The 17,991-nt window shown below is 45.0% G+C and overlaps 2 protein-coding genes across 8 annotated transcripts; both read left to right on the forward strand.

Moving 5' to 3' along the window:
* Window positions 1-1,662: 1,662 nt before the first annotated feature.
* On the forward strand, window positions 1,663-12,629 carry sec31a (SEC31 homolog A, COPII coat complex component). Of its 6 annotated transcripts, none has more exons than XM_068334680.1 (28): window positions 1,663-1,847; window positions 2,826-2,904; window positions 3,606-3,729; window positions 3,799-4,000; window positions 4,078-4,173; window positions 4,298-4,438; window positions 4,534-4,676; window positions 4,783-4,882; window positions 4,971-5,132; window positions 5,217-5,369; window positions 5,447-5,677; window positions 5,769-5,843; window positions 5,929-5,970; window positions 6,051-6,332; window positions 6,446-6,581; window positions 6,674-6,852; window positions 6,928-7,054; window positions 7,131-7,276; window positions 7,408-7,581; window positions 7,762-7,983; window positions 8,245-8,346; window positions 8,638-8,746; window positions 8,968-9,321; window positions 9,909-9,964; window positions 10,044-10,292; window positions 10,450-10,569; window positions 10,661-10,732; window positions 11,220-12,629. In XM_068334680.1, exons 2-28 carry the CDS (start codon window positions 2,826-2,828, stop codon window positions 11,397-11,399), a joined length of 4,056 nt encoding a protein of 1,351 aa, XP_068190781.1. In that variant the 5' UTR covers window positions 1,663-1,847; the 3' UTR covers window positions 11,400-12,629. The 6 variants fall into 6 exon arrangements, with proteins under 6 accessions (XP_068190781.1, XP_068190782.1, XP_068190784.1 ...); XM_068334681.1 differs by having other exon boundaries at window positions 10,047-10,292; XM_068334683.1 differs by lacking the exon at window positions 8,968-9,321.
* Window positions 12,630-13,475: 846 nt separating this feature from the next.
* tmem150c (transmembrane protein 150C) lies at window positions 13,476-17,449 on the forward strand. Of its 2 annotated transcripts, none has more exons than XM_068335503.1 (8): window positions 13,476-13,695; window positions 13,968-14,062; window positions 14,376-14,429; window positions 14,514-14,546; window positions 14,648-14,715; window positions 15,696-15,820; window positions 15,911-16,088; window positions 16,740-17,449. In XM_068335503.1, exons 1-8 carry the CDS (start codon window positions 13,618-13,620, stop codon window positions 16,943-16,945), a joined length of 837 nt encoding a protein of 278 aa, XP_068191604.1. In that variant the 5' UTR covers window positions 13,476-13,617; the 3' UTR covers window positions 16,946-17,449. The 2 variants fall into 2 exon arrangements, with proteins under 2 accessions (XP_068191604.1, XP_068191605.1); XM_068335504.1 differs by having other exon boundaries at window positions 13,565-13,695; window positions 13,954-14,062.
* The last annotated feature ends 542 nt before the right edge of the window (window positions 17,450-17,991 follow it).

Genomic DNA, 17,991 nt, shown 5'->3' on the forward strand with positions numbered 1-17,991 from the left:
TTTAAAGTTTTACTATTTTTATAAATTTTTTATATATTGGCTCATTGCACACACCTGATTATATTGTACACTTCTGTTTATTGTGTATTTTACTGCTTTATGTGCTTTCAATTGTCCCTTGGGGACAAATAAAGTTTTTTGAATTTAAAACGATGTGAAACAGGCAACTCCTTTAAGGAAAACCACAAAGGTAAAAGAGAAAGCCCTCAAAGCTCAGAAAAGTCCCACACTGCTTGTAAAGCCATTGTTAATGAGATGCTCGGCCCTGACGTGGCCAAAGAGAGCGAAAGTGCCTTTTTGTGTTAACACAATCGCCAGTTTTGACGACATGTCTGTGGAAATCAAAACTGTCGTTTTGGGAAAAAGGTGCATCAGTAAGAAATTTGCCTTGCAAATTGATTCGTTGACGGATATTGGTGGACATTGTCAGCTCTTGACAAAACTACGTTTTGTGGAGAGAGAAGCCTTTAGAGAAAACTTTGTTTTGCGAGGTACTGCCATAAAAATCATTAAGGAAATATTTCAGGTCACCTTGGAATATCTTGACAAAAGCGGGCTTACGTGACAAAACGGCACAGGTGTCCGTGTGGAGCCGCAGCCATGGTTGTGTGCACCAAAGGCTTCATAAGTAGGGTCAAAGAAAGAAACCCACATGTTAGTTACGCATTCTATTTTTTTTCTAAAGTTAAAAGTTAAAATTTCTCCTGTCAGAGCAGAAACAGTAAAATTAAAAGGTCAAGGCAGACAACTTGTGTTATAGTAGAAATTAAATTTTTGTCATATTAAAACCCTAGGACTTTTACATGTAAAAACTTTATAAAGAGAAAACACAAGCGACATTCATGGATGAGAGGAAAAGGACCAGATTGACTTATTAATATTATTACTGTAGTCTTTAAAGGGTGTTAAACAAGTCTACAGAAAAATCAATGTTTAACAGATCATTCATCGTCGTACTCTACAAGTCGGCAGTGGAACGTAATTACGTATAGAGTGCTAATTTGCATATGACGTAACCCTTCATTTTAATTTAATAGACCTGCACTCCCAGTTCATGTCTTCATCATCTTATTGATTACTTTTTTAAATGTTGATTTCCTGGTGTTGTTTTTTTTTTTAAGGTGTCAGTAATTAACCTCTGTGCAGCACATGATCATATTAAAATTATTTTCTCGTCTTTACAATTTTTATATCATGAATATAAAATAAATTAATATAAAATAAATAGATGTCAGGTTACTTCAGATTTCATGAAGTTAGCGATGTCGTTTAATTTGTGGATTATTTGTCTCCTGATTATGAGTAAAATCAACTCGTGTTCATCCAAATACAGAAGGAAGTTTTTCCTCGATGCTAAAGCAGTGCTAGCACTAGCATAAGTCTGGTGTACAACCGGAAGTAGTGTTGCTAGTTTACTGAGGATGCTAGCCACAGTAGTGACGTCACAGTCATTTAACTTCTCGGTAACGACCTATGAATAATAATAATATATATCTTTTGTTATTTAACTTCTAATAAAGGTCTAGTAAAACTCTGACCACACACAAATATTTACATGCTAATATGTAGAAGTGTTAGCATGTAGCATGCTGCGGCGTTTACTTCCACCGGAAGTTGTTCTTCTTCGTGGCAGCAGGAGGCCGTCGCTTTGTGCCACGTTGATGGAGACCAGTGGGGACGTGGAAATCTGTCCTGAGTCCTCTACGGGGAGCCGGCAGCGTCTTCTTCTGTTTCAACAGCCGTTAAATCCTCAAGCAGAGCTAGAAGGGGAAGTTGGACGAGCGGAGGCTGCTTTTTTTTTTTAATAACCTGTTTTATGTGTGCGTTAATTTAGCAAAGAAAGGAAGGTAAGCCGCCGGATGACTGAAGTAAATATCTGTGTGGGTTCCGAGGAGTAACTGTCCTCCCTGCACTCCTAGCAAGCTAGGAAACGTATCTTCAGGACATGTTGTCCCGTCAATTACATTTCTCTTCCGCGTTTCAGCTGTTTTGTATATTTAAATCGACAAGTCAGCTGTTCTCCTGTCGCTAACTTGGGACTTAACGTAAAAATCGACTAAATGGAAGAAGTTCTTCGCATGGTTCCTCACTTTCTTGAGCGCTATTTGCAGAATTGTTGCACAATATTATAAACTGAGACGAGCAAAATAGGTTTTTGCCTTCAATGCATTGAACAGATATACAAGCAGAACTACAACCAGAATTTGTCGCTTAAAAATCACACATAACAACATGTGTCATTAGATTTTACCACCCCTTACTGACACCTGTCCCCAGACTCATTTAGTCCCAACCATTTGCATGTGTGTTTCTACTTTCATGTACCTTCTAATCCCGGTTAATCCATGTATTTCAAATAATTAAATCAACTAGATTATGCAGGACTGTTATGTTGACTGTACAACATATTTCCTTGCTCAATAATATTTGCTGTATTGGAAAGAATTATTCTTTCTGCAACTGTTTTTTTTATAGCAAGTCTCACTTTTAAATGTGGAAGATAAACTCAAGCGTAGACATCTGTCGAGGAAAGTCAGCGTTCCCATTCTGTCGTCACCGTAAAGCGACAGTCCCAGGATAATTGGATCTATCCCAAAAAGTTTTCCTTGATCAGGATCGATCTTGTTCTCCCAGTCCCTACGCCCAATTTTGTGAAAATCTGTGGAGCAGTTTTTCTGTAAACCTTCCAAACAAATGCATGATTTTTATCGATGGAGAGCTTCTCCGTGTTTAAGATGAGATGGGAAAAAAAGTAAAGTAATCCTTTAAAGCACTTCAGAACTGGAATGCGTCCAACTCCTGTTTGCTTGCTTTTTTTTTTGCAGATGAAACTTAAAGAGGTCCAGCGTACGGCCATCCAGAGCTGGAGTCCCGCCCAGCACCACCCAATCTACCTGGCGACAGGTACGAGCGTGCAGCGATCAGCCGGCACAAACCCAGCTGCCGCTGAGCTGACGGGAAAGCTCATCATTTCTCACACAGCCACTCACACCGACCAGAACAACACACACATTTGTTAGTGGGTTTGCTGACCAATGGCTGAAACATTTCCAGGACTGAAAGCATGAATGTTTTCCTGTGGTTATTTCACATTATTACATTATTATTATTATTATTATTATTATTATTATTATTATATTATTACACTGAGTCACAGCAAAGTGCAGGAATTTTATTCTAGAATTTAATGTCACGATGACACAAGTCAATAAATATTAGTGGGATTCATCACAAAAAAATTCATCACATCTTTACATTAAATTATTACTGACTAAATATGATTCCAGTAATTACCAAATCATGTGACTTATTTCTAGGCTTCTGATTGGTCGTTCCTGCTGTAAAAAAACAGAATAAGCGGAGAATGTTTTAAAATGACCTCTGAAGATGTATGACGTCATTCCTCTTCCACATTCACATCTTTACATTAAATTACAACTTACAATATGGGAATTAATTCATTTGAAGGGTCTCTGAAGATCCTGATGTATGATTTCATTACTTTTCAAACTGGTTTGAGTGTTTCTAAGTGTGTGCTGTGATAAAATACATACATGTGACGTCACACTGATCTTGGGTTCCTGATCTCCCCCCCCCCCCTGCAGGAACGTCAGCCCAGCAGCTGGACGCCTCTTTCAGCACCAATGCCTCGCTGGAGTTTTTTGAGCTGGACTTAACTGAACCGTCTCTGGACATGAAGTCCTGCGGCAGCTTCTCCTCCTCTCACAGGTACTAAAATCCATTTAGGATTAAGTCCTCTCGAGTGCGACTCTCCGAACGAACATGTTCCGCCCACAGGTACCACAAGCTTGTCTGGGGTCCGTACGGGATGGACGGCGGCGGCGGACACCCGTCCGGCGTTCTCATCGCCGGAGGCGAAAATGGCGACGTCATCCTGTACGACCCCGCAAAGATCATGGCGGGAGAGAGCGACGTGATCGTGGCCGAGAGCAAGAAGCACACGGGGCCCGTCAGAGCCCTCGATGTTAACCCGTTCCAGGTGAGATCCGTTTGGTCCCAGCGGGTTCAAACTTGAACCCGAAGTAAATTCTAAACTCATTTCTCCCTCTGCTGCAGACGAACCTGGTGGCGTCAGGCAGTAACGAATCAGAAATCTACATCTGGGACATGAATAACTTTGGCTCTCCGATGGCGCCGGGACCCAAAACTCAGGTGTGTCGTCATGAATTAACGCGACATGATGATGCAGTGCATTCGTGTCTGTTTTTGTGTCACGGTTTGCATTTTGGTGACTCCTCACACACGTTTGAACTCTGTATGACATGTTGTGTTGAAGCCTCTGGAGGACATCAGCTGCGTGTCGTGGAACAGGCAGGTCCAACACATCCTGGCCTCCGCCAGCCCGAGCGGCCGAGCATCGGTGTGGGACCTCCGCAAGAACGACCTCATCATTAAAGTCAGCGACCACAGCAACAGAGTACGTCGTTTTCCGCCCCGCCGTTCCTTTCTGTTTTCTTTTTATTCCCGTTTCCTGGACTGACGCCACTGAGATATGATGTGTTTGTTTTTTAGATGCATTGTTCTGGATTAGCCTGGAACCCAGAAGTGGCCACTCAGCTGGTCTTGGCCTCGGAGGACGACCGGATGCCGGTCATCCAGATGTGGGATTTACGTTTCGCAACCTCTCCCCTCAAGATTTTAGAGAATCACACTCGGTAAATGCATCTTTTCACTCCTTGTTGTTTTTGACGCCTCTGAGGATTGAGAGTCCTCAAAGTAAAGCAGCATTCTCGATTTAAACGGACTCTCCTTTCTTCCCAGAGGCATCCTGGCCATCGCCTGGAGCTTGGCCGATCCTGAGCTGCTCCTCAGCTGCGGGAAGGACAGCAGGATTCTGTGCTGGAATCCGAACACAGGAGAGGTGAAGTTGGGAATGATGCCTGGAGCTGTTAGCTGTTGTTTCCTGCCGTCATTCCGTTTTGTGTTAATTCATCTGCTCCAATCTGCAGGTGTTGTACGAGCTTCCCACCAGCAGCCACTGGTGCTTCGACATCCAGTGGTGTCCCCGGAACCCCGCGGTGCTGTCGGCCGCCGGCTTCGACGGACACATCGACATCTTCTCCATCATGGGGGGCAGTAGCCAGGCGCAGAGTCAGCGACACCGTGACCAGGTGAGAATAGAAACGCCCGACAACCTGGGAAGAAACTGTGGATTAGTTTCTGCTGCATCACCTCTGTTCCCGTCTGGATTACAGATCAGCAACTCGTTTGGGAACATGGATCCTTTCGGGACCGGGCAGACTTTACCCCCGCTGCAGATGCCCGCACCCGCAGCCCCGGTGGCAACGAGCATCCCCCTAAAGAAGCCTCCCAAGTGGATCCGTCGACCCGTCGGAGCCTCGTTTTCCGTGAGTTCTCCCTCCCGTATTTCCTTCACGCCCGTCTCCGGATGTTTTTTTCATTTGGCGTCCGCTTCCCTCCACAGTTCGGCGGGAAGCTGGTGTCTTTGGAGAACGCGGTGTCGAACCCTCAGCAGCCTCAGCAGCCCACCTCGCACGTCGTTCGCATCAGCCAGGTCGTCACGGAAACGGCCTTTCTGAAGCGCTCCGAGCAGCTGCAGGCCACGCTGAGCGCTGGCAGCTTCGTGGATTTCTGCCAGCAGAAGATGGACGTGGCGGAAAACGAGTTTGAAAAGTCTCTCTGGTCTTTTCTCAAGGTAAGAAAAAGAAGAAATGTTTCTGAAAAGATCTGAATCAGCGTTTTGGAGAAGCTCTCCGTTAAAATGTGAATGTGATTCGTGCTTTCAGGCTAATTTTGAAAGCGACACCCGCAGCAAGTACCTGGAACTTTTGGGCTACAACAGGGAGAAGCTGGCCTTAAAGGTGAAATGTGCCTTCTAGGCTCCTGTAGATGCTGTAGATACGTTTCAGTGTGTTTCAGTGAAGCTTATGTGTTGTTCTTCATCAGATTTCAGCAGCACTGGAGGAAAAACCTGCTGAACCGGTGCAGGTACGTCGGTTACCCTCACAGTTCTTTTTTTAAAGCACAGAGTTAGATCAGAAGATCCACTGTCATGTCTGCCCACGCAGAACATCCAGGTGGAGGTTCCTGCCCCCCCCAGCCTGCAGCTCCTACCGGACCTCAGCCTCCTGCAGCCCGCCGACAATCCTGAGGCAGCGTTCGACTTGATCGCTGCGTCAAACCTTCCGGTCGTGAACTCAACTCCTGACCTGGAGACCGAACAGCTGGCGGGAGAAGAACCGGAGGACGCTCCTCCTGTGGAACCAGAAGAAAACGTTGATCAGGTTCTCCCAGAAGAGGAAGCAGAGGAGGAGGAGGAGGAGGAGGAGGAGGAGATCCCTTTAGATGAGGTACTCTTCACGTCACATGAAGCTTTTGATTTTAAGTAAAGAAGACGGATCAGTTTTCGTCAAATGATGGTTAGAAAATTGAGACAGGATGGGATGTTTCACTTGTGTCCCAGGAGACAACGGCTCCAGTAGAGGAGGAGGAGAAAGAAGAGGAGCCCAGTCCCACTGACGCTCCAGCTCCAGCTGAGGAACCGGCTGAGGCTCCATCTCCATCCCATCCAGGCGGCGTCAGTCTTAGCATCAGTCAAGGTGGAACGTTTTAACCTCTGACCTCAGAGAAAGAAGAAAAACCGCAGCTGTGGTGTTTGATTTATACAAATACTCCCTCGTCTTCCATCCAGACGTCGACGGGCTGATCACGCAGGCTCTGCTCACCGGAGACTTCAGCGGAGCTGTGGAGCTCTGTCTCCATGACAACAGGATGGCGGACAGCATCATCCTGGCCATCGCAGGAGGGTCCGAGCTCTTAGAGAAAACCCAGAAGAAGTATTTTATGAAAACGCACAGCAAGATAACCAAGGTAAGAGTTTCCACTCAAGAGCTTATGAAGTGATTATTGATTATAGATAATTATCAGCTCGTCTTTGTCCTGCAGCTGATCAGCGCCGTGGTGACAAAAGACTGGTTGGACATCCTGAAGACGTGTGACCTGCAGAACTGGAAGGAGGCCCTGGCCGCCGTGATGACCTACGCTCAGCCAGAGGAGTTCTCCTCTCTCTGCGGTCGGTTGAAGGACGTGACGTCACGTTTGATCCATCGTCTCTGTATTTGTGTCTCTAATTGAACTGGTTTCGTTAGATCTTCTCGGAGGCCGACTGGAAGCGGCCGAGGACCCCCAGCTACGATCGCAAGCCTGCCTGTGTTACATCTGCGCCGGCAACGTGGAGAAACTGGTGTGTTGTTGGAGCAGAGTGCAGAACGGACACTGTCCGCTGTCCCTCCAGGTGTGTGTGAGAGGATTCTAGCAGGATTTAAAAGAAACTTTAAAAGCAAAAGAAAGTTTTCAAAAGATCCTGAAGGAACTTGTGTCCAAAAGTCGAATGCAGTCATAAATAAAATCTTCTCGTCACTCCAGGACCTGGTGGAGAAGGTGGTGGTTCTGAGGCGAGCTGTGGAGCAGACCCAGCGCTCCGGTCCCGCTGCCATCGGCGTCTTCCTGGCTGAGAAGATGAGTCAGTACGCCAACCTGCTGGCGTCGCAGGGGAGCCTCTCCACCGCCATCACCTACCTGCCCGACAACACCAACCAGGTCAGCAGCGCGTCCCGTTTGCTCCGTCATCGGGATTAAACCGTACAGTAGAAATAAAGAAACACCAGATAAAACAGATAAAGTACAATCTCCAGATTCGAGTTGAATCCATTCCGTCACTGAACGCGTCAAAATAAAATAACTAAAATCATTTCAATCCGTTCTTTTTGACCCTCACAGGTTTCCATCCAGCAGCTTCGGGATCGTCTCTGTCGCGCTCTGGGGCAGCAGGCGGCGACTCCAGCAGCAGCACCAACCCAACGAGCTCCGTCTCAGCCGACCGCTCCGTCTCAGGCCCCGCCCCAGCATCCGTTCGCCCCGCCCCAGCCTCCGACGGCGGCTCCGGTACCCATGGCGACATGTGCCGCATCCGCCCCAGCAGTGCCACAGTATTACCAGCCGGTATGTTTGCCTGAGCTCTATCTCCACCCCCCTTCCTGGACCTGAACCTGCTAACTAGCGTTAGCGCTCGCTGCTGTGGTGTTGTAGCCATTCCACGGGCCGACTTCCTGTCCAGCCGGGGGGTGTAAATCACCTGATTGATGTTTCTGTCATTTGAACACTGGCTCTGGTCCAGCGTATTGTGGTGTTATTTGGTGTCCCCTCCTCACGCCGCCGCCATCATCGGCGCGTGCCGTGTGTGTGTGTGTCTGTGTGCTTCAGGTGAGGGCTGCCTCCACCGTCACCTCATGGAGTAACCAAACCCCCACAGCTTTCCCCAATGTCCCTCCTCCTCCTCAAGCAGGCAGCGCCTCAGACAAACAGGTACCCCGCCCGCCCACCCCCCTACCCCCATTTTACACCCGACGCTCAGATTCTGTTGCATGCATCAGAGTCCTCCACCCTCCAGTTGCCGCGGCAACGCCCCCCCCCATGGCTGACCCTTTTCCTGTTGATGCTTGGCCTTCGTTCGTCCGGCACGCTTACGTTTAAGCGAATGCTCTTTAGCAGTCAAATAAAGATCAAACCCACCCCCAGATGACCCCGGTGTGACCCCGGTGTGACATCATCAGCGTCCCGCAGTGGTTTCAAAAAGTCTTTTTCCTGTCTTTCCAGGCGGCGCCTCCGAACCCTGCCTACGGGATGACGCCCCCCTGCTCGGCGGCTGCGCCTCCATCCTCCTCCGCCGCCGCCCCGGCGTACGCGTTCTCCCATCAGTACCAGCGTGAGTGTTCCCGCACGCGTTAGCTTAGCATCCGTCGCTAAAAACCGGCTCATCTCGAAACATTTCCTGTTCAGGAATGTTTGACTTTCTAACGTCGGACGAACAGAAGATGAGATCCGATGAAGAACCGTCTTCATCTTCATCGTTAGCATGTCGTTGTTTTTGACTTGTCTGTCCTGCATGAGTTTTTTCACTAACAGTCACTGTTGTCTGACTCCCAGCCTACCCCCAGGTCGACCAGTACCCACCTGCCGCTGGGGGGGGCTCTGTCTATCAGCCTCTTCACTACTCCTCTGTTGCTCCTCCTCCTCCTCCTGCCGAGCCTCCCGGTTTCCTCTCTCAGTACACTCAGCCCGTCCCGTCTCAGCCGGCACCTCCGGTCTATCCCGGCCAGCCTGCCTTCCACCAGTGCCCCCCCTCCTCCTCCCCTCTCTCACATCCTCCCCCTTTCTTTCCATCCTCCTCCTCCTCTTCCTCCTTTTCTTCGCCTCCGCCCTCCGGAGCATCTTTCCAGCATGGCGGTCCAGGATCTCCTGTGTCGTACATGCCTCCTCCACCACAGAGCGGCGTCTCAGGTACACCGCCTGACCCCCAGGTTCAACCCTGCCTCCAATCAATCAATCAGTCCATCAATCAATTAGTCAATCAGTCACAAACAGCTGTGGTTCCTCCTGTCACCTAGAATGACCTGCTGTATTTTTAGTTTTAATCTCAATCAAATCAACTAATCGTAACGGGAAGGGAACACCCCCGGGATGTACCCACCACCCTTTGATGCAGATGTAGGACGTTTCCAGGACTCTTGATCACATTTTTCAAAAGTTATTGATCATCACCAGTCAGTGCAGAGAAGCTTGTTTTGATCTTTTAAATTGTTCACGTCTGAATTCTTGATATGAAGCTGCAGACGGATGTAAATCTGTTCCATTTAGAATCGCGTCTCGTCGCTAATGCTTTATGATTCTGTATTGTCTTACATGTGTGATTCATGTGATTTTAATCTGGGTAGGCAGATTTAATCCCCCACCTCCTTCCTGCTAAACAGACTAGCATCACTTGTGTTCAGGTTCTCTTACTGTGAGAATAAACGTCTAGAACTTGAGTTTGTTTTAGTTTCCTGTTCAAGTGAGAATGAATTAACTTTCTTTTTTTTTTTCTGTAGGGCCTCAGAACGGCTGGAACGACCCCCCAGCTCTGAGTAGGACATCCAAAAAGAAGGTGAGTTAAGTTCCTCAGCAACAGTAGCTCCTCACGATGAAGATGAAGATAATTGAAGTGTTTTTATCGTCTTCATCAGCAGTCTTCAGAGAACTTTGTGCCCCCTGCCCCCATCACTGCCCCCATCATGGCTCCTCTGGGCACCGACCCTCAGGCCCAGCCTGTATTCCCTGGGGGCCCTCAGGGTATGATCCAGGGCCCTCACGGTACCCAGGTCCCCTATTCAGGCATGCACCAGCAGCAGTTCTCACCTGCAACCATGAACCCTGCAATGCCCAAGACCAGCACAGAGGGCGCTCCAGGAGCACCGAGGGGGGACCTCATCCAGGTACTCCTGAGAACCTCCCGTTTAAAATAAAACTATAAAACTAAGTCAGAACTTGACCTCGGAAGTAAAAAGCTGTGCGATCCAAAACCTCACCTGTAAGAACACGAACAGGAAGCTTTACCTTCGTCTTAAAACGCTCTTCCTCGAACCCTTTCAGCCTCTTCAGTCTATCCCCACTGAGAAGATCACCAAGAAGCCCATCCCCGACGAGCACCTGGTCCTGAAGACCACGTTTGAGAGCCTCATCCAGAAGTGCTTGGCTGTCGCGACCGACCCTGTGAGTCCAAACAGATGATGATGATGATGATGATGATGATCTCTCTTCAAAGAAGTGAATGGATGTTTGACTCTGTCTGGTCTTTTCACAGCAAACCAAGAGGAAACTGGATGAGGCCAACAAACGTCTGGAGGCGCTCTACGACAAACTCCGAGAGCAGACGGTGAGTGTCCGGGATTATGAATTAGTGTACCGGAAAAAAAACAAACTCTAGACCTTCAGCTTAGACATGTTTAAGTAGAACCTACGAGTTGAAATCATTCTGATACAAGTTGAATCTGAGCTGATGTCGTATCCATCCGCCAGCACATGGCAAAGAACAAGATCCGGTCTTACTGATGTATCCATCCACCAACGGCTCGCATCTCGGATTTTCGCTCGTATATCGAACAAAAATATGGACAGAACGACAACTCGTATCTCAAATAACTCGTATCTCGAAGTTCTACTGTACAATAATGTTACTATAGCTCTCAAATCACGTCATCTGTCATCATCCACGTCTTGGCTTGTTCATTATGACGCCTCAAAAACGAAATCAGTCGTGGATGAAAATTAGACCTAATCTATGCAGTCATCATTTGATGACTTAATCCTACCAAACGTCTGTATTTGTGACGACACACATCTCCCACATCTCTTCTCTCCAGCTGTCTCCTGCCATCGTCAGCGGCCTACACAACATCGCCAGGAGTATAGAAACTAGATCCTACGCGGATGGCCTCAACATCCACACCCACATCGTCAGCAACAGCAACTTCAGCGAGACATCGGCGTTCATGCCCGTCCTCAAGGTGGTGCTGACGCAAGCCAACAAGCTGGGGGTCTAATCGGATAGACGCCTCCGGGGGGGGGGGCTCGGACCGACGGACATCCGAGAGTTTCAGGCCTGGATTAATTCAAGATGTACGAAGATCCTTAAATTTCTTTCATGCGCCACTCGTGTTTTCTGGCACTGCTCAAACAGAAGCCATGATAATCAGTCGCGCTCAGTGGTGAAAGTCAATTCTGAATACCCGACAAATAAAGGGCTAGAGACGATCTAACAACGAATGACACCAAATGTTTAGTTTTAATTAAGAATACTCGTTCACGTTGACGTATGTAAATTTAATAAATATGCATTGACCCGTTTTAATCAGCAGTGGAATCAGTAATAGAATAAGAAACAACATTTTAAGAGCATTTCCATCGAATTGTGTTGACATGATTAAAATACATGTAGTCAGCTTAGATTCACCCCCTTTAATGCTCTTGGCTCACAGTCACCTAATCATGCATTTAACAATCATTGAGCTTATTTACCTTTATATTCTTAAAACATTTGTGCACTACTAAGACACTCGGATACATTAATATACATGCATATTCAGCAATTGCTCTTAAACGTCTAGAACCATGCTTAGTTTTACATAGAAATGCATCATGTGCTGCACGAGTTTTCCAAGGCTTCAGATAAGATTTAATGGCACAAAACTGAATAAGGATGAATTTAACAACAAGGTTATTCAGTTGATAGTCAGATTTTAAAACCTGTAGTCCTCACAAATGTATTAAGCAAAAGCAATGCTTGGTGCCAGTTTTTTTAATGACTTTTATTGTTCAAAAGCCTTTCTTTTGCTTATACTGGGTTACTTTCACCACTGGTGTCTCGACTTTAACCGCAACGGACCAACTTATTGTCAAAGTGTGGGATATAGCAATGCAAAGCAATCCAATCCCATTTGTAGAGGGTTTTTAATGTTTATTTCATTTTTTTTTGGTTCAGTGTTTATCTCAAGGCTCAGCAGAGTGCAATGGACTTTTAAAAAGAGTGCTTTTATAGAATTTTCGTGTTTGCATGCTCAAAGAAACGCTAACGGTCCTCTTTAGTGGTGTTTAAGAATCAGACCTCAGAAGGAACAGGGAAGAAGTCTTGTACTGGATTTACATTTCAACTGCTATGAGGCGCGTACTGTAGTCTGAATGGTCAACCTCAGTTTATGTTGTTAATAAAGGAACACGAGTCTTTAAGATTGTCTACATGCAATATTTTCAATAAATAGTATTTATTTACAGTATGTTTTGTTTTGATTTTGGTTGCATTGTATTATTTGGTTTGATCAAAAGATGTAGCCTGCATTCATAATTTACATCAGTAACGTATAGTTGACCTGGATTCATTTGAAACATTAAATTCTGCCTCAACAGCTAATAGTTTAACAAATTAACTGCACACTGAAGGAACTACCTGGTTATATTACCTGTAATTAAATTTGCCAGATGTACAGCAAATAAACCAGGATTAAGACATTTTTTGCCTTTGTTGCAGCTCCATGACAAATACTGTAGTTAAACATTTGATTTACTAATCTTCCTGCAAATGTTCTGTTTGTTTGTTGCCAGATTAACCTGTTTTTAAACTCCGGGACGTTTACCGTTGTTTCTCCTGTCAATAAAAAAAATGGTAGAGGTGAAGTTTGATGCCAAGAATAAAAGAACGTTCAATGCTATGCAGGAGTCATACTTTAACCTGCCTGGATCACCGTAATAACTAATGCTGGCCATCAAAATTAAGGATTATAATTAGTTTAAGATTAAATTCAGATCTCAGGTGTGCTGTCATTTCACGGTTTCTCAGATACTAGAATAGATTATATTTATGTATTGTATTTTAATTTTCTTATTTTTAGTATTTATACTGTTATATTTATGATTATTATATTTATTCTATGTCAATCATACTGTATACCGTACAATACTTCCGGAACAAGGCTCTTATTTTGAAGGGCAATCAAACCGAAAGTAATAAAAAAAGTTTTTTTTTTTTTAAAAAACTTTATTGTAGAGCTTACGACAATAAAGTGACATCAGATAGAAAGGATAGAAAAAGGAATTCGAATTTTTACATAATTATAAAACCGAAGATTGTGCAAGGACTTTATTTCTTTCTTTCTTTTTTTTTAATTGATTTTTCATTTGTATTCGACGTCATCACTCAAACTTGACTGGAGACTAAACCAAACGACGACAAACCGGAAGTGGTGAAGCTAGCCGCTCTGGAAAGGAATGCGTCTGAGACGCGGCGGAGCGGTGGACCGGAGCTCACCTCCAGAGCCCACCGTCAGCGGAACCGAGTCAACACAGGTGAGCGGACGTCCACCGGACCGACGGGCGAGCGCGTCAGCTTCCCGTGTTGCGTTTACGGCCGAGCTAGAATGTCGGATTTGTAAAACAATGTGAAATTAAAACGTTCAGCTGTTCTTGTTTTTGAGACTCAACATTTATGAGTGCGTTTGTGTCCAATTAAGTTTACTTTTAAAAACATAATTATATACTTTAACTAAAAATAGACGTGTCCATTAATGTTTGTCTGGAATGTGTGACATTGAACCCGTCTAACAGCTTCCCTCCTCCAGACACACCAGCTGTCAGAGGAGATGCTGAAGTGGAGTCCTTGGGCTCTGCTGCCTCTCTCCTTCTCCTTATTCACGGCTGGCGGACTGTGGGTGGTGTAAGTTCTGTTCTTATTACAGTCCAAAGTGTATTTAATAAACACAAACAAACACACAAACCTACCAGCATGACAAAATTCACACAAAGGAGACAGAACCCACATGTCACATGAGTTTTCTGTCAGCTTGCTTCAATATTGATGCTTTTAGGACAGGTAGAACTAGTATTATGAGATAAATTATAGGGACAGGCAAGAAAAACTGCTGAAAAGCACAAAGAAAGTTTTTTTTTTAGTTCAATAAGCAATAAAGATTTACTTCAAATGCTGCTACTAATATTCTACCGTATCTGTGTATTCTCTCATTCAACAGGTACTACATTGCTGTCAGTGATGGGACGATCGCTCCTCTGGGCTCACCGTACAGGTGGGAATCAAACACATGAAGTGGTGCATCATGCAGCTAATGTGTGTCTATATTTGGATTAAGATTCTTTAAATGTGCTTTCAGGGGAAATGGATCCCTTTACGCTCCTTACATTAGGTAACGTACTCCTCACTTCCTTTTTTAGTAATGAAAGCATTGTCATAAATAATCATTAATAAAGAACTGAAAATACAAGCATTTGCTCTTTCCATATCTAGCATCGCCGGCAACAACCCCCCAGCCAGCTGTGTCTTCAGTGAGGTCATGAACTTGTCTGCCTTCCTGGGTAAGAGGAGTCCATACAGATGCTTATGTTCAGAGGATAAGCAATGACTTGCTATGACTCTATGACAACCAATCTATACAATCGATCAGATGTTCTTTTCTCAGAATTAGCTGCTAACGGCTGCTGGCGCAGATCTGTAGGTTGAATTTTAATCCAGAACGAAGTTGCCTTATAAATTAAACCGTCACATGAGCTTTGACTCATGTGCCAGTTGGCTGAGTCAGTTTATGTTTGGCCTCGGTTCCTGTCTGGGAGACAAACCGGTTCTATTCCATCCACTGAATGACCCAGTTGTGTCGCATTCTAATATGATTTAATCTGATATAGAAAATTCCTTCACATTTGAATTCTGCTCAGATATTCCAGTGCTAACTTACTTGTCATAAGACATGAATGTAAATCTTTATATAGTATGGATAGTATTGTTTTTTAAAGAATAAAAAAGCCAGACATTTTAGTTTTTAGCTAAAGTCACACAAATGTCGATGAAGTTCGTCTGTTGGGAGTTAAATTTTATTTGGTGCTTTTTCCACATATTTGCTGCAGCAGGAAAGTGTTTGTGGCACGGAGCCATAATAAACTAAGTGAGTGTTTATGATAATAAAGGTTTATTCAACCAGAAACTCAGCGACGCTGAGAGGAAGATACATGGGGTTGTGATCCGCTCACAGTACTTGTAAATACCTCTTATGGGATTTGGTGACAGTAAGAAAACCATAAAACACTCCTTGGGTATTTTTTTTGACCTTGAAGTCATACTAACACGTAGTGTGGGGTTAGATGCTAACGGCTAATGGCTGCGTGGGAGTGGAGACTTTTGGAGAATTTGCTGCCTCATCAGTGACCTTCATCGTTGCTTGTAAATCTTCAAACAGGAACAACAATCATGCCTCAACAGGATCAATCGCTTCCCACCGAATGCTCCTGACATTGTTGTTTCAGTTTGTTATCAATGTTCCACTGATTCTTCCCTGTTTCAGGGTTCCTCATTGCCATCCTGAGGTACCTTCAGCTGAAACACAGAATACAAGTGTGGCTGAACGTCGTGACTCTGGTGGGATTCTCGTTCGTCTGCTTCGGGTTGACGCTCGTAGGAAACTTCCAGGTAAAAGCCGACCCATGACTTATACGATACCTATCAAATGTACTGGCCGGAATGATCAGAAGATTAATAGGTGACCGATTCTGTTTGTAGCTGTTCCACCAGACCATAATTCACAACATCGGCACCTTCATGACCTTTGTACTGGGAACGCTGTTCTGCTGGGTGCAGTCCTTCATCACCCTGAGGGTCAACATGAACAACGAAGGGAAGGTAGTGGGCGTCGCCCGTTTCCTCCTGTCTGCAGTCATCACCGTCTGCATGGTCGTCTGTATCCTTTGCAGTTTGTGGTTTCTACCACTAGGGGTCTCCAGATCCAAACCGAGGCGTTGTCTTTACTGGTTAGTGAAGTTAGGGTTATAAGATACGATTATTCCGCGATACGCTGACAGCTTGTCAGGAGCGTCTCTCCGCCTCATGCCTTTAGTCTGCTGGGATAGGCTCCAGCAACCCTGTGACCCACGAACGTGGAGGAAACGGTACAGAACAAGAAGACACTTACATATTACTTTTGAGAATGTTTGTCGTTCTTCCTCATTTTCTGACTCTCATGGAATTAAAGCGATGACGTGCCAAATGAAACGCATTGTTAGCTTTAATAAAATGAAGTTAGCCGCTAGCAGCTTGCTTACAGACATCTGCTGTTAAATGTCACTCCTCTTTTTCTTGTGGAGTGTGTGGCGTCTAAAGACACACTCCAGCAAAAATTCTTGCAATTCTCATTTCCAGATTTATTTATGCTCCAGATTTGAGGCTCCAAGCTTCAGAGGTTTCATAAACATGAGGGTGGAATCATTTTATCCCATCAGGAGCAGGAACAAGCTTACTTTCTGAATATTTTTTACATTTAAATGACTGATGAATTGCAGATGAATTGTGGTTTCTTGGTGTCTCATTCTTAACCCCCCCCCCCCGATTCCAGACATGACCCTCATGTCTCAGAAGCTCCACGTCCAGGCGGCCCAGTGGCAGTGGGCGCTCGTCATGAGCTTCCTCACGTTCTTCGGCACATTCGCCATCGAGTTCCGTCACAGCAGCTTTGAAGCAGTGTGTATAGAGTTATGTGTCCAACCTGTCAGCGTGTCGGAGCCCCCCACTGAAATACCCATGAACAAACATGAAATGTAGGGGTCGAGGCCCCCCCCAATATGGATCAGCAACACTATCATAGACTGACAATGTTTTTGATACATTGTCCGATATACTAATCTACAAAATTCTGTTTACAATTCATTTTCAGTTTCACCATTTGTGAATTTGGGTCGTGACTTTCTAAAAATTGTTTGTGTTAAAAGAAATGGTACAAATCTATGCTTGTTTTTATTTAAATACGACTTTGAATAGAAGATAATCGGTACGAATAAAGCACAACACACCACACATGTAGTCATTTATTGGCTAAACATTGTTTTTGTAAAGAGAAGCTCAAAGCAGACATTTTTTTTGGTTTGGCTTAGCATAAAACTGCTAGCCTTCCTCTTGGTAGAAATGACATTAACAGTATTTTTACAGTATTAAATTGTTTTTAATTATGTTTATGCTGTTGAAATGCAACGACTTTGATTCTGTTTCTTCACCTGAATCAAATTCAGTGTTGAAACACAAAAAAAATAAAGAAATTTGTAAAAAACACTGATGCAGTTTTGGTGACGCCCCTTAAGAATTGTGAGACATAAGTTTTCACAAACGTGGAGCTAGCAGTCAGCATGAGGTTTACACCAGCTAGGCTCCTCCATCTTCTTCTTTTCCTTTCGGCTTTTCCCTTCAGGGGTCGCCACAGCGAATCAATTTCCTCCATCTAGCCCTGTCCTTTGAATCCTCTTCTCTCACACCAACTATCTTCATGTCTTCCCTCATTACATCCATAAACCTCCTCTTTGGTCTTCCTCTAGGTCTCCTGCCTGGCGGTTCAAAACTCAGCATCCTTCTACCAATATATTCACTATCTCTCCTCTGGACATGTCCAAACCATCTCAGTCTGGCCTCTCTGACTTTATCTCCAAAACCTCTAACATGTGCTGTCCCTCTGATGTACTCATTCCTGATCCTATCCTTCCTGGTCACTCCCAGAGAGAACCTCAGCATCTTCATCTCTGCTACCTCCAGCTCTTTCTCCTGTCTTTTCTTCAGGGACACTGTCTCTAGACCAAACAACATCGCTGGTCTCACCACAG

This window comes from Antennarius striatus, chromosome 15 (genome assembly GCF_040054535.1).
Source record: "Antennarius striatus isolate MH-2024 chromosome 15, ASM4005453v1, whole genome shotgun sequence".
Taxonomy (NCBI): Eukaryota; Metazoa; Chordata; class Actinopteri; order Lophiiformes; family Antennariidae; genus Antennarius; species Antennarius striatus.

What these genes read in the sequence shown, in the direction of transcription:
- sec31a (XM_068334680.1), top strand. Translation starts at nt 2,826, where the DNA reads ATGAAACTTAAAGAGGTCCAGCGTACGGCCATCCAGAGCTGGAGTCCC. An exon ending in TCAGCGACCACAGCAACAGA is followed by an intron (nt 4,439 to 4,533) that starts GTACGTCGTTTT and finishes TTTGTTTTTTAG; the next exon opens with ATGCATTGTTCTGGATTAGC. An exon ending in TGCCACAGTATTACCAGCCG is followed by an intron (nt 7,984 to 8,244) that starts GTATGTTTGCCT and finishes TGTGTGCTTCAG; the next exon opens with GTGAGGGCTGCCTCCACCGT.
- tmem150c (XM_068335503.1), top strand. Translation starts at nt 13,618, where the DNA reads ATGCGTCTGAGACGCGGCGGAGCGGTGGACCGGAGCTCACCTCCAGAG. An exon ending in GCTGGCGGACTGTGGGTGGT is followed by an intron (nt 14,063 to 14,375) that starts GTAAGTTCTGTT and finishes CTCATTCAACAG; the next exon opens with GTACTACATTGCTGTCAGTG. An exon ending in CCTCTGGGCTCACCGTACAG is followed by an intron (nt 14,430 to 14,513) that starts GTGGGAATCAAA and finishes ATGTGCTTTCAG; the next exon opens with GGGAAATGGATCCCTTTACG.